Source organism: Pseudorca crassidens, chromosome 5, assembly GCF_039906515.1.
Source record: "Pseudorca crassidens isolate mPseCra1 chromosome 5, mPseCra1.hap1, whole genome shotgun sequence".
NCBI lineage: Eukaryota > Metazoa > Chordata > Mammalia > Artiodactyla > Delphinidae > Pseudorca > Pseudorca crassidens.
This window is the reverse complement of record NC_090300.1, coordinates 68,854,268-68,869,046: the sequence shown is the minus strand read 5'-3', so window position 1 is coordinate 68,869,046 and position 14,779 is coordinate 68,854,268. Positions and strand designations below refer to the sequence as shown.

The window sequence follows — 14,779 nt, the reverse complement described above, 5'->3', positions numbered from 1 at the left end:
CTCGGTGGTGCGAGGCCTCGCGCTTGCGCAGTGGGTGGGCGGCGGGCTCTGGCCGGTCTGGCGGGCGAGGCGCGGCTGCGCGCTGGGAGATGCGGCCAGTTGGCCCCTACCTTCGCAGGTAACCGCGCGCGGGCCGGTGCCAGGGAAGGAGGGAGGAACCCATCACGCCTCGGGCTCGGGCTGGGGAGGCCGCCTTCGCGCTCGCCAGGGCTTGGGTCCTTTACGGACCCTGTCAGCTGGGGCTTCTCGGTTCCTGAAGTGAGATTGGGGCGCGCTCGGACGGCCCACTCAGAGCCGCATCCTGGACCGCGTCCTACCCCAGAGAGCGGACGAGGTGGCGGCGAAGCCTCGGTAGGACCGCCTTGGGCCTCACGCCGATCTCCCTGCTTGAATAAGCCGGATCCCAGCGCATCCCAGGGGAGCTCTTGAAGAGGGAAGGAGCCCCAGTTTATGTTTACGAATTTAGCCCTCTCTAGCCCTCTCTAGTTTCGTGGTTAGAATAGAGGGTTCATCCCCAGGTTCTGGCTTTTGATTGCTAACTTCAGGGACAGGGGTGAGTACCTCACAGAGCAGCCTATTTTCATTTTGGAGCGGACTAAGATCTTCCTCACAGAACTTTCATCGTCTGGTGTTACTCAGAGGGACGTTAAGCCATTCCCAATTTGGAAGACAGCTGCCATCTACCCTCTCACACCCTTCTTTTGGGTTTATGCTTCCATGACCTTACACCTGGTCCTTAGGTGGCCTTCCATTTAAGGCCAGTCATTCTGGTCATTCTCTTCTGGATTCACTCCTATTTTCCAGAGTCTCCCAAAACTGGGTTCCTAAAATACATTTGTAAGTAACACGGTTCTCAAGTCAGACAGACTTGAATTCTAATCCAGGGCTCTGCCAACTCAAGTATGTAACTTTGGGTAAGTCCCTTAACTTTTCTAAGCCTCAGTTTTCTCATCTGAAAATGGGGATAATCATATGTATCTCCAGGTGGTTGTGCGGATGAAAGGTGAAGAACATGAAATACTTAGAATGCTACCTGGCACATAGTAAGCACTCAATTGATGTCAATTACTTTTTGAACAGAGAATTCCCAAAAGCACAATTTTCTTAAAGTCAAATGCAAAACATAATAATAGCAATAAAACATTTTGATATAATCAAATTGATGGAACAATTTGATATAATCATTTTGGAAAGCAATGGTAATATATGTCAGGAGCTTCAGAAATCTCAGTTACTTCATTTCACAAATGCACATCTGAAAATTTTCTCTGGGAATTAATCATAATGCAGAAAATATGCAGAAAGATGGTAATTATAGCATTATTTATAAAAGTGAAAACATTTAAACATTTTCTAGTGGAAAATTTTAACATACACAAAAGTAGAATAAGTAAGTGAACCCCCATGTATTCATCATCTAGCTTCAACAATGATAAATAGTTTGCCTATCTTGTTTTTGTGAAAAAGTTTAAACCTACGAAATGTCTGAAAATAGAACAGTTGAATAAACTGGGGTACATTTATTTAGAGTGCTATTAAGCTTTTAAAATAAGACAGAATTGTATTATAAAATAATACAGACTATATAGTATTATCACAACTATGACAATTCAAAAACTAATATCTAACTTGTGTAGAAAAAAAAACAAGGAAGTACAGTAAAATATTAACTAGTTTCCCTTTGGTGGTGGGACTGTGGATGATTTCCTCCCCTTCTATTTTTAGATATTTAACAAATATTTCCTAAAAATCATGTATTGTTGTTATAACAATGAACAAACAAAATCTAAAAATATTGCATCTGAACTAAGGACAGTAGAATATGCCAGAGCAGGTTCACTGTTATAGAGACTAAAGATGCTTTGACTTTCCTTGATCTATTTTTGCAGCCTACGTTTACCTGAGCATTCTTTTTCTTTTTTTTCTTTTTTTTTTTGCGGTACGCGGGCCTCTCACTGTTGTGGCCTCTCCCGTTGCGGAGCACAGGCTCCGGACGCGCAGGCTCAGCGGCCATGGCTCATGGGCCCAGCCGCTCCGCGGCATGTGGGATCTTCCCGGACCGGGGCACGGACCCGTGTCCCCTGCATTGGCAGGCGGACTCTCAACCACTGCGCCACCAGGGAAGCCCTACCTGAGCATTTTTGTCTGCCACCCTGTGCTAGTGCTTCATATTGAGTTCATATGGTCAGCTAACACGTCCAGATCTTTAATCAGGCATCCTCTATGTGTAAGTGATTGGACTTTGAAATTTTATTCCCCTTATTTTGACTAGTGTTTCCCCTCAGGATAGAGCAAGATTTCTGGTGATAGGATGGCTCTTTCCCATTTCTTCTTTTCTTCGTCCTGAGCAGGCATCTATCTCATACCTCATGCATTTACACACTTCCTTGAACAACCACTTTGAACAACTCAAGTGAGATAGTTTTATTACAATATTTTTCTTGCTCAAATAGATTATAATGAGATCTGACCAAAAATCTATTCTGCTTTTGTTTGATGAACTAGATCCACTTTTTAAATTGACATAGTACATTTAAAAACAGTTAAGGGAGGGGTCACCTTACAAGAAACTGTGTAAATGCGTTTTATTTCAAATTAGCTTGTGAAGAAACTTTGTTTCCTAGGTATGCAAAGAAGCCTTTTCACACAGATGTCCTTAGAGATAATATGGATGAGTCCGGAGTTCTCCTCTGGGTGAAAGCAGAACCCTTTATAGTGGGCGCCTTGCAGGTCCCCCCTCCATCCAAGTTCAGTCTTCACTATCTCAGGAAGATATCCACCTATGTGCGAACCCGGGCCACAGAGGGAGGTTACCCACGCCTGTCCTGGTCTACATGGAGGCACATTGCATGTGGAAAGCTGCAGTTGGCTAAGGATCTGGCCTGGCTTTACTTTGAAATATTTGATAGTCTTGCAGTGAAGACACCGAAGGAGCGCCTGGAATGGTCTGAGATTCTGTCCAACTGCATGTCTGAGGATGAAGTCGAAAAGCAAAGAAATCAGGTATGGATTTATGTGTACATGTATGTGTGTTTAATTACTTTGGGAAATAAACTATTTAAAATTTTTGTACTAGCTGTACAGTGTGCAGTTTAAGGTTTTAATGACCATGTGATGCCAAAGCACCATTTAAGTTTTAGCAGTTCCAGTTTGACAATACTTAGTGAGTTAGTCCTTACTTAGCAATCCTTATTCACTTATTTTTAAAGCAGTAATGTTATAGAAACCCTGTAATTGGAAGAGAGAAATATTTTCATTGACATTAAAACTACTGAGATACATGAGTGCTTATGAACTGCTGACATGTTACGGTCCGAGCACCTGACTCTTTTTAAGTGAGCGTCTGCTATATGCTGAGATTCAAAGATGATTAGAACAGCAGCTCTGGCCTCATGGAGCTCATAGACTAGTAGGTGAAGCTGGTGTGTAAAAAAGTGCTATTTAATAGACATTTCTCCAAAGGAGACATACAGATGGCTAACAGGCACATGAAAAGATGCTCAACATCACTAATTATTAGAGAAGTGCAAATCAAAACCACACTGAACTCTACTCAGTACTCTGTAATGACCTATATGGGAAAAGAATCTAAAAAAGAGTGGGTATATGTATATGTATAACTGATTCACTCTGTTGTACAGCAGAAACTAACACAACAGTGTAAATCAACTATGCTCCAATAAAAAAGAAACCCACATTGAGGTATTACCTCACACTGTTCAGAATGGCTATCATCAAAAAGTCTACAAATAATAAATGCTGGAGAGGGTGTAGAGAAGAGGTTACCCTCCTACAGTGCTGGTGGGAATGTAAATTGATGCAGCCACTATGGAAAAAAGTATGGAGGTTCCTTAAAAAACTAAAAGTAAAGCTACCATATGATCCTGCAATCCTACTCCTGGGCATATATCCAAAGAAAATTCTAATTTGAAAAGATGCATGCACCCCAATGTTCACAGCAGCATGTTTACAATAACCAAGGCATGGAAGCAACCTGAGTGTCCATTAATAGATGAATGGATAAAGAAGATGTGATATATTTTGATATATATATATATATATGTGTGTGTGTGTGTGTGTGTGTGTGTGTGTGTGTATAATGGAATATTACTCAGCCATAAAAAAAGAATGAAGTAATGCCATTTGCAGCAACACGGATGGACCTAGAGGTTATCATACTAAGTGAAGTAAGACAGAGAAAGACAAATATTATATGATATCACTTATATGTGGATCTAAAAAATAGTACAAGTGAACTTATTTACAAAACCGAAACAGACTCACAGACATAGAAAACAAACTTGTGGTTACCAAAGGGGAAGAGGGGGAGTGATAATTTAGGAGTATGGGGTTAACAGATGCAAACTACCATATATAAAATAGATAAGCAACAAGGATCTGCTGTATAGCACAGGGAACTATATTCAATATCTTGTAATACACTATAATGGAAAAGAATCAAAAAAAGAATATAAATATATAACATATATATATGTATAACCAAATCACTTTGCTGTACACCTGAAGCTAACACAATATTGTAAATCAACTATACTTTAGTTTAAAAAGTGCTATTTAATAGTATGGAATGTGCAATAAAAGTATGCATAAAGTACAGAAATAGAATAGAGAAGACAATGATTAATTCTGGTGATGAGGAAAGACGTCACAGAGAAAGTATATTATTCAGGGTAGGCTATTACAGTAACAGGTAATCCCAGCATTTTAGTGGCTTGGTGCAATAACAGTTTATTTCTTATTCATGTGGCAGTCCAATATAGGGCATCTGGTTGGATGAGTCTCTAGGCTGCTGTCATCTAAGCAGTGACTGAGGGATCTAGGCATCTTCTGTCTTTTGGAGCCACTATTATACTAGGTTAAAAACAAACAAAAATGAAATTTCAGTGGCTTACAGTAACTAAGGTTTATTTCTTGCTTATTTTACATTTAGGCTGCACCTTAGCTATGGCTCTTTTCCAGGCTGTGGCTCTATGTGTCTGCCCATTTGGAGACTCAGGCTGAAGAAACAGCTTCTATGTAGGTCATGTCTATTCTTGGGATAGAAGGGAAGAGCAACAGAGCAGGAGAAAAGTCTTGATGCCTCTTAAAACTTTTGCTCAGATGTGACATAAACTACAACTACTTTTGTTCCATTGGCCAAAAGCTTTGTCACATGTCCATGCCTAAAATTAATAAGATGGGAGGTAAACTACCTCACAGGAGGCACGGAAATCCCATGGCCATGGGAAGGGCCGTGTAAGCCTCTTGGAGGATGAGGAAGTGAACAATTGCAAATAAAATACAGTTTGCCACAGCCATTCCCACTAGGGCCTGAGTCCTTCACTTCCATTTCTTTGGGAAAGTTTTTGGGAGGCTTAAAAGCAGTATATGTAAACCCACCCACATTCCATTGACTAACCCAGTTATGCCATATGCAACTTCAAAGGAGGCTGGGAAATGCCATCTAATTGTGTGATCAGGAAGGAAAGGCATTTAGTTAGCATCTAGCCAGTCTCTACCACATGGTATAATATCTAAACAAGGGTTTGGAGATTGAAAAAAAAGTTTTGCAAGCAACCAGGAGGAGAAGGGCATTATAGTTTTCATTAATTAAACATTTATTGAGTGCCTACTATGTGCTAGGTACAGTAGTGGGTGCTGTGGGTACAGATATGAATAAAACCTTCAAGAAGCTCCAATTTTTTTGAGTGCTTACTATGTACTAGTTTCTATGCTGGTTACTAGGAATATAAAAATGAAAAAGAGAAAGATCTTATAGTCTCATGGAGAGGCAGGTATATGAAGGAATAATGATAATATAACAAATAATTGTTAAATGGAAGTGTGTATAAAATCAGGGAATTACGTTGAGTGAAAAAAGTCAATCCCAAGAGGTGACATACTATATGATTCCATTTATGTAACATTCTTGAAATGACAAAATTATGGAGATAGAGAACAGATAAGTGGTTAGGGGCTAAAGAAGGGGTGAGGTAGGGTGGGAAGTGGAGCCACTAGTATAATAGTGGCTTCAAAAGACAGAAAATGCCTAGATCCCTGAGTCATTGCTTAGATGACAGCAGCCTAGAGACTCATCCAACCAGATGCCCTGTGTTGGATTGCCACGTGAATAAAAGGCTATACATAAAAGGGCAACATGAAGGAACCTTGCGTGGATGGAAGTGTTCTGTACCCTGACTGCATCCGTGTCAATACCCTGGCTGTGCTGTTGTATGATAGTTTTGCAAGATGGGAAACTGGATAAAAAGTACATGGAATCTCTCTGTTCTTGCAGCTGCATGTGAAACTGCAGTTACCTCAAAAAGTTTAATTAAGCAAGTAAAATTTTTAAAAATATATAGATTCATGAGGTTCCACATTGACAGCTGATTGAATTGGTAGGTTTAGGTGATCCTGAGAATCATATTTTTAAGTTCTCTAGGCATACTGATTTTTAGCCATGTTGGGAATCAGGTGAATATAGCTGTAGACCCAGATGTATTACTTCACTTTTTTGCCTCTCTTGTATGTGTATGGGAATGGGTATATGAGGATAATCATGAGCTTCAAATCCTGAGCTTCAAACCACACCCTTCTTCAAATAAGAAATGACGTAACATCTGTCAGACCAGTAGTATTTTTTTTTTAAGTCAAACACCCTTTTTAAGAATTTAATGAGAACCTGAGGCCTACTCCCCACAAAATGCATATACACCAAAAAATTGCGTACAGTTTCAGGTGTTGCACTGATATCCTGAACTTTCTTGATAAGTCTGTGATCAGGTTAAACTAACATCTGTGTCTTGATTAAATTTCCTTCTTCCTTTCTTTCATCTATTTGTTTATTCAGATTACTAAGGTTTTTTTTAATTGTAATTGTAAACTTCTGAAATAATATACTTTTAAAAAGTATGTACTTCATCCTTTCCACTTCAGCAGTTTTGGGAGAGAATGACTATGGCCATAGATGCTACATAGCTTTCTGAGAAAGTAAGTGACTCCAGTTTAATTAGTTTTAGAAACTCCTATATCTGGGTATCAGAGACATACATATCCAACGCTAGCAATGTTTCCACATTTGTCTTCTTAGGATCAGCACACTGTTGTGAATTTCTTTTACTATATCTACTTAGTTACTATATCTAATAGTGGTTGATGTTGTTTTAAGACATATGTTCATCATTTATTTTCTTCTTGGACAGCTTTCAGTGGACACCCTACAGTTTCTGCTCTTCTTATATATACAACAGTTAAACAAGGTCTCCCTGAGGACATCTTTGATTGGAGAAGAGTGGCCTAGTCCCAGACACAGATCTCAGTCTCCTGACCTGACTGAAAAATCCAGTTGTCATAATAAGGTACTGTTTAAATTATGATCTCTTTCTCTGAAAGGGAAAATTTGTGAGGGAGACAGTTTGCCTTCATTAAAAATTACTTTGAATTGCTTATATAAGCCAGAGATTTGTTGGCTTGATTTGTTTTGTTTTGTTTTTTCTTTCTTTTCCTAATTATAAAACGAAATCAATATGTGCAATCTTAATCAAGATAGAGAAGTGATTTCAGTTCCTGCAACGACACAAAAATCACTTAGATAAATTTTCAGGCAAATCGTTCACTCTACTCTTACTAGCATTCCCATTTTTGCAAATGTTAATGAATTTGATTTCGCATGATTGTAGGCAACTCAGTTAACTTCTCTAGCTTGGCTTCTTTTCTCTAAATGGAGATGATAATGCCTATTTCTGAATGGCTGTGAGAATTCAGGAATACATAGCATGAGACTTGTTGCATCGTAAGCACCAGTATATGGTGACTTTAGTTTGTGCTATAGCATGATCTCTCCCAGCAACTGATTGGACCAGGGATGGACACTTGACTAGAATAACCCATTCCTAGGTATGTATTTGAATTTGGTCTGATTTGAAATGATGATCTGGCCCAATCAGTACCCCAGGAATGAAGAAATTACCCAGTTGGTGATAGGTATTTGCTGGTAGCTCATGTGGCATTGGGACCAGAATAGCTACCACATCCGTGAGTGACCTGGAGTTATGCGGGATTAGCAACTCTGAGATAAAGAAGAGAATGGAACAGACATGCAGAGAGACCTGAGAGAGAACCAGGTTCAAGATGGCTTTCCAGTTCCAGTTCTGATGAGGTTTCCCTGTACTTCAGTTTGAGAGATGATTGTATGTCCCTACAGTAGAATCTCCCTTCACTTGAATTATCTTGTATTCCCCATTTCAGTGAAAGTTACCACCAGCCACCCTTGCTTTCTCTATCACCACCCATACCTAGTTAGTTGTCAAGTCTTACTGATTCTGCATTCAAAATAACTCTTTAAAATTTTGTCCTTTTTTTGGGAATTCCCTGGCAGTCCAGTGGTTAGAACTCGGTGCTCTCACTGCCGGGGGCCTGGGTTCGATCCCTGGTCAGGGAACTAAGATCCTGCAAGCCTCGAGGTGCAGCCAAAATAAAATTTATCCTTTTTCTTCCTCTGTATAGGCCCTAATGTCATTTTTTTTTTTTGCTTTGATTTCTATAATTAGATCCTACCTGGTCACCCTGCTTTCAATCTATAGCCCACCTACTACACTGGACTTTGTAAAATACAGATCCTTTGTATCCATCTCCTGTCAGAACTCCATCAGTGAATTCTCATTGTCATTGTTGTTTTCATCTTGTACTGTTTGGAGCCTTCTTAGGCCTACTTACCGTGGGGGAGGAAGATGCAGCAAGAGGGAGGAAGAGCAGGTGAGGCTGTGGACAGCTCTGCTTTGAAATGTTCTTTGGCGTCCAAATGAGAGTTTATTAAAAAGAAAAATGGTATAGCTATTTACAAAATAGTTTATGTCTCTGGCACACAAAATAAAGTCCAGATATCTTAGTATTTCATACAGAGCCTTTTGTGACTGGTCCCTGCCTACCATTTTACCTTTACCTGCCACTTCCCAGCATGCTCCCTACACCCCACCCAGAACTTCCGTTTCTCTGAACACAGCAGGTGATTTTACTCCTATGGGCCTTTGGTTGCTGTTCCCTAGGCCTAGAATGCTTTTTTCCCTGCTCTGTTTGCATAACTACCAGCGTCAAACAAGAATCTATTCAAACAGCACTCCACTAAGAGTTGTTTTCCCCAAATGAAGTTCTTTGTTCTTCTCATGCTCATAGAACATCTTACAGATCTCTGCTATAGGTCTCATCCCACTGTGTTATAGTTATTTGTTTATATTGTCATTTCACTACATAGTTGCTGAATTCCTTGAGGACAGGAACTATGTCTTATTTAGTTTGCATAATTCATCACTTAACACTGCTCATATCACATATCTGTCAAATGAATAAGCCAAGTTATTGGTACGTCTGCCAACTCAAAGCTTATTCCCAAGGTTATAACTTCTCTTTTCTTTTTTTAATTTATTTATTTTATTTATATTTATTTTTGGCTGCGTTGGGTCTCGTTGCTGCACGTGGGCTTTCTCTAGTTGCAGCGAGCGGGGCTACTTTTCACTGCTGTGCGCAGGCTTCTCATTGTGGTGGCTTCTCTTGTTGCAGAGCACAGGCTCTAGGCACACAGGCTTCAGTAGTTGCAGCATGCAGGCTCAGTAATTGTGGCTCACGGGCTCTAGAGTGCAGGCTCAGTAGTTGCTCCGCGGCATGTGGGATCTTCCTGGACCAGGGCTCGAACCCGTGTCCCCTGCATTGGCAGGCGGATTCTTAACCACTGCGCCACCAGGGAAGCCCCCAAGGTTATAACTTCTCTTAAATCTGGTTACTGTAAGATCAGTTGCCTTGTTTCATTAGATTTTGAAATTCCTTCTGTAATTTGAGAAGGTAAATTTTAAAAAAAAACTAGTGCTTCATGAAATGAATGTCTGAGGCGGTTATTTTTATGTTCGATCTGAAACTTTTAGAATAGTTAATACTAGCTGTGTGACCTTGGGCAAGTTTCTGAACCTTTTTGTATCTCCATTTCTTCATCTGTAGAACGGGCACGGTAATAGCATCTATCCTAACACTGTTGCTAGTTATAAATATGTTAGTTTGTGTAACAGTGCTTGGCACACACTGAGGGTTAGCTACTAGTATTACTTTTGAATTATCTAAGGTAGAGAGAGAATCTGTTTCTACCTATTACGTGCACAGAAAATCTTTATAAGGTTTATATAGCCACTTCAAATGCTTTTGGGAGGATGAGGCAAAGTATAAATACAAAATAATTAAAATATAAGTCTCAGGTCTTACTGTTCTGTTGAAACAATGAGTTTCAATCTCATTGATCTGTTAAAAGTGCTTTCTTTTGATATTTTTTAGAACTGGAATGATTACAGTCACCAAGCTTTTGTCTGTGATCATCTGTCAGATCTCCTTGAACTGCTTGTAGATCCAGAACAACTCACTGCATCATTTCATTCAACCCATAGTAGTCTAGTCTCTCGAGAAGCTGTTGTAGCACTCAGCTTTCTTATTGAAGGTACAGTGAGTGGAGCCAGGAAGATATATCCACTTTATGAACTTGCACTGTGGCAACCACTACATGCAGAAAGTGGCTTCTCAAAGACCTCTAAGGCCTTTTCTTTCTACAAGCTGGAAGCCTGGTTGAGAGCCTCTTTAACTGGGAATCCATTTGGTGTATCTGCTTGCCTCAAGTCTGGGAAGAAATTGGCTTGGGCTCACCAAGGTATGTATTAATATTTTAATCTATATTAAATTGAATGACAGGTTAAGGAACCTAGTGTTTTCTGGTGTATTAATGATCACATGTCTTTTGTGGAAGACCTAAAAAATATTGCTACTATAAAACAGAAAAAGGGAACGTCTCTTTTGTATATGACTTTTTCTCAAGGCTGCAACAGTTTGAGAGAGTTGATTCATTAGGCCAGGTTGTTTTGGTTGCAGTTAGTAGAAACTCCAGCTTCGGTTGGTCCTTTTCTTTGCTCTGCTCTTCTCTTTTCGGACTCTTTTCCTCCTGTCACTCTCATATGCTCATTTACTTGAAGCTTTCCTATTTTCTAGGCACCCTACCAGAAATTGGCCATTCCATAGTTACAACCTCATAGAATTGGTGTAAAGATGAGATTCTTTTTTAGCTACACAGACACAAGCAGACTAGCTATTTCTAAATTGGAAATTTAAACTCATAGTAGAGAGAATTACGCTTTGGTTGCAAATGTATCTATTCCTGATAGTCCAGGGATGGCTAGAGGGATAGGTTCAGGTACTGTATGACTTCTTCAGGCCCAGATATAAGTTTTAAGAGAAGAGGGGCCCAGATAGAAGTTTAAAGAGAAGTAGGTATCTGTACTAAGGCCAAGCAAAATTAATGGGAAAAAACTAGAATATACTTCCACAATCTCTGAGTTTCAAAGGTAAAGAAAAAATAGTTTCCGTGCAAATGTAAAAAAAAAAAATCAGTTTCATATCAAATGTTTATAATTCTGAAAACCAGAAAATGGTTGAGCAACATCTACAGTGACCCAAGTATTATACATGCAACCAAGCTATTGCTCTAGCGTGAGCTCCGATTCTCAGATATGTAAGGCTCCTACAAATATACAGGAGATACTACATAATTCTTAATGTTGGTAAAAGAATATAAGTAAGTTTTTAAACGTTGTTAAGGTAGGCACTGGAGGAAAAAGGACATCTGACCTTTTAGGATTACACCAAAACATATTAGATAGTAGGATTACAAATAATTTTTATCTTGTTTTACTACTAGTATTTAAAATTTTTCTACAGTAGCCATATATTACTTTTCTAATAAAAGGAAACAATAAGAATTGTTTTAAAAGAAGAACAGCATACTATGTGACCTCTCCACATTTGGCCAATTTTCTTTACAAGGGTATCCTGATGGTTTTCTGGGAAGTACAGTCTGAGAAGGCAATGATGTAATGGTGGGACTGTGTTAGGAGGGCAGCCTGCACAGATTTCTTGAGGGGTGAGTTTATGTTTAAGGCACCACGTTCGAGAGGAAGATGTGCTCTCACTTAGTAATGATCCTAGGAGTAAAGACGTGAACCCAAATACAATTCATGGAATGATGTGGTGAGTAACTTAGGAGGGGTTCAGAATTAGTATTATGGCAATTTAAAGAGATTATTTAAGAGTTGGGATGATAAATTAAGGCTGGTTGGAGAAGATACTGTTTGAGTTGGGCCAGCTCTGCCACTTACTAGCCATATGGCCTTAGGCACATTACTTAAGTTAAAGGGTAGGCATGAAAAAATCTTAGATCTATAGGCCATGTTGAATGAATTATAGGTTTAACCTTTTTTTAAAAAACAAAAAAATTTGAAATATTGCAAATATACAGAAAAGCACAGAGAATAATATGGCATACCCAACACCCAAATTAACATTTTTTTAAACCTCACACGGGTCTAATTTGAGACATGTAGACATGTGTAACCTCGTATGGTTGATTGTTTTTCTTTGAAACAATCTCATTTATTTATATTTTTCTTAAATAGTTGAAGGGACGACCAAAAGAGCTAAGATTGCTTGTAATACTCATGTGGCCCCTAGGATGCACCGCCTGGTGGTGATGAGCCAGGTTTACAAGCAGACATTGGCCAAGAGCTCAGATACTCTGGTGGGGGCACATGTAAAGATTCATCGTTGCAACGAGACTTTTGTATATCTGCTGTCTCCCTTACGGTAAGCAAGGGTGTTTTGATGTTGTGACGTTTTCTTTGGATCAGGATTTGTCCTTTTATCTGCCATCAGAATAATATTGTAGTCAGATATTTTTCATCGTATTCTTATTCAGAGAAATTTACCTCATTTTTCAGATCTGTAACAATTGAGAAGTGCAGGAATAGCACCTTCATCCTGGGCCCTGTACAGACTGCTCTTCATCTCCACAGCTGTGACAATGTTAAAGTCATTGCTGTTTGCCATCGTCTGTCCATCTCTTCTACAACAGGTTGCATCTTTCACATTCTGACGCCTACACGCCCACTTATTCTCTCTGGGAACCAGAGAGTAACTTTTGCCCCCTTTCATACCCATTACCCAATGCTGGAGGACCACATGGCCAGGACTGGCCTTGCTACAGTGCCTAACTATTGGGATAATCCCATGATTGTGTGCAGAGAGAACAGCAGCACAAATGTCTTCCGTCTCTTAGCACCATGTGAATTCTATGTGTTTATTATTCCCTTTGAAATGGAAGGGGACACAACAGAGATACCTGGGGGTCTTCCATCTGCATATCAGAAAGCACTGGGCCAAAGAGAAAAAAAGATACAGACCTGGCAGAAAACTGTGAAGGAGGCTCGTTTGACAAAGTGAGTATTTTCTAAAAGTAGTAATTTGTCTTATGTGAAACTCCATGGGAAAGCAAATGAACCTGCACATGTTTATAATTGTGCTAAAGAAATCAAAAAGACATAGTGTGTCTTTCACTAAGGTCAGTATCCCAGGCACAGTTTGGTTGGGGGATGGGAGCAAGTGGATACTCAAGTATTAGATTCCTTTCTTTTAAGTAGCTTAAGTTTAACTGGCAGATATAAGACTTAAATGAATGAAAGATCATATATAAGGTCAATCATAAATGGATTGGTTTTAGTTTTTAATGTACTTCTCTGCACTACACTAGTGGTTCTCAAACTGCATTGTGCGTCAGGATCATCCAAAGAGCTCGTTGAAAATACAGGTTTCCTGGCTCCACCACTCCACAGGCAGACGTGCAAGGGTGGACTCCTAATGCCGGTCCATGGACTAATGCCAGTTTTTGTCAGAATTTTCCTAATCCACGGTAAAATGTGAAAAATAAGTACAGTGTTTTAAAATAATGCTAAATTTAGTCAATTTAGAATACTGTCTTTTATTCTGAAATTACTTTTTACTTTGGGGGTACTAAAATATTTTATTTTTAATAACATGCTTGTGATAGTAGATGGTTATAGTTTATTATGTCCACCACAAAATTTTATTTCAAGCGTTTTGATCTTTGAACTCTAGAAGCCAGGGACACGCTATATATAAACCATATATAAAGGTTCAGAAAACATCAGTGTGGGTGGTCAGAGATTCATGGAGAAAATAGAATTTGTGTTGGACCTTGAAAAATGAGCAGAGTTTGGAGAAGAAGTGAGGGTTGGGCAGCATACTTTTAACAGCACTAGAGGAGCAGATGTGGAAGCAGAAGCAGACTTCAGGTATCCTGGAAATCAGTTGCTGAAACAAGATTCTGATTATGGATAATGATATTTAAACTTGGATGGGTAGATTGAGCTAGATTATATAGAATCTTGAATATCAGGCAATAAAGGTTAGATTTAAGTGGAGTTAAGTAATAGGAGCCATAAAAGGGTTTTGAACAATGGAGTGAAAGCCATTTCATTTATTCAGGAACATTTATAGAATGCCTACAATATGCAAACCACTTTATTAGATGCTATGGCAGATTAAAAAATGTGATTGGCACATATGGAAATCCTCTACTTAGATCTGAAAGAGGGAAGTCAGGGTGATATTACAATATTCTAGACTAAGAAACTGGACTAGAGTGGAGATGAAGGGGGTGGAGACCAGAAATACTTTGACAGGAGGCTGGACTTGGTGCAAGATTTTGTTAAAAAGAGAAGAAAATTAACGATGACTCCAAAAATTGGAGCCCAGTTTAGAAACATTTGATCAGTTTTCTTCTGGACAGAATAGCATGTACAACTTAAAAGTAGTGGATGTTCAGAATAAGTAATTATTGTCTATACAAGTATTTTGGTATTTAATTACATTTTATTTGTTAGAGATATTAGGAGAGGAAACA

General features: G+C 39.2%; 2 protein-coding genes across 6 annotated transcripts in view; both read left to right on the top strand.

Annotated features, from left to right (window-relative positions):
- Positions 1 to 26: 26 nt before the first annotated feature.
- Positions 27 to 14,779, top strand: part of TBCCD1 (TBCC domain containing 1) — a 23,612-nt gene continuing 8,859 nt past the window's right edge. For 2 of the 5 annotated variants that reach the window (XR_010943636.1, XM_067738349.1), the window contains exons 1-6: positions 42 to 118; positions 2,625 to 3,003; positions 7,203 to 7,358; positions 10,315 to 10,681; positions 12,477 to 12,663; positions 12,798 to 13,295. Coding sequence is in view for 4 of the 5 variants with exons in the window: in XM_067738349.1 (XP_067594450.1) it covers positions 90 to 118; positions 2,625 to 3,003; positions 7,203 to 7,358; positions 10,315 to 10,681; positions 12,477 to 12,663; positions 12,798 to 13,295 (1,616 nt within the window). In the remaining variant the exon portion in view is untranslated. The other 3 variants (XM_067738353.1, XM_067738351.1, XM_067738350.1) reach the window with 3 other exon arrangements.
- CRYGS (crystallin gamma S) overlaps positions 7,225 to 14,779 on the top strand; it is a 21,374-nt gene continuing 13,819 nt past the window's right edge. The window contains exon 1 of the mRNA XM_067738357.1: positions 7,225 to 7,358. The gene's annotated coding sequence lies outside the window, so the exon portion shown is untranslated. The remainder of the gene's footprint in view (positions 7,359 to 14,779) is intronic.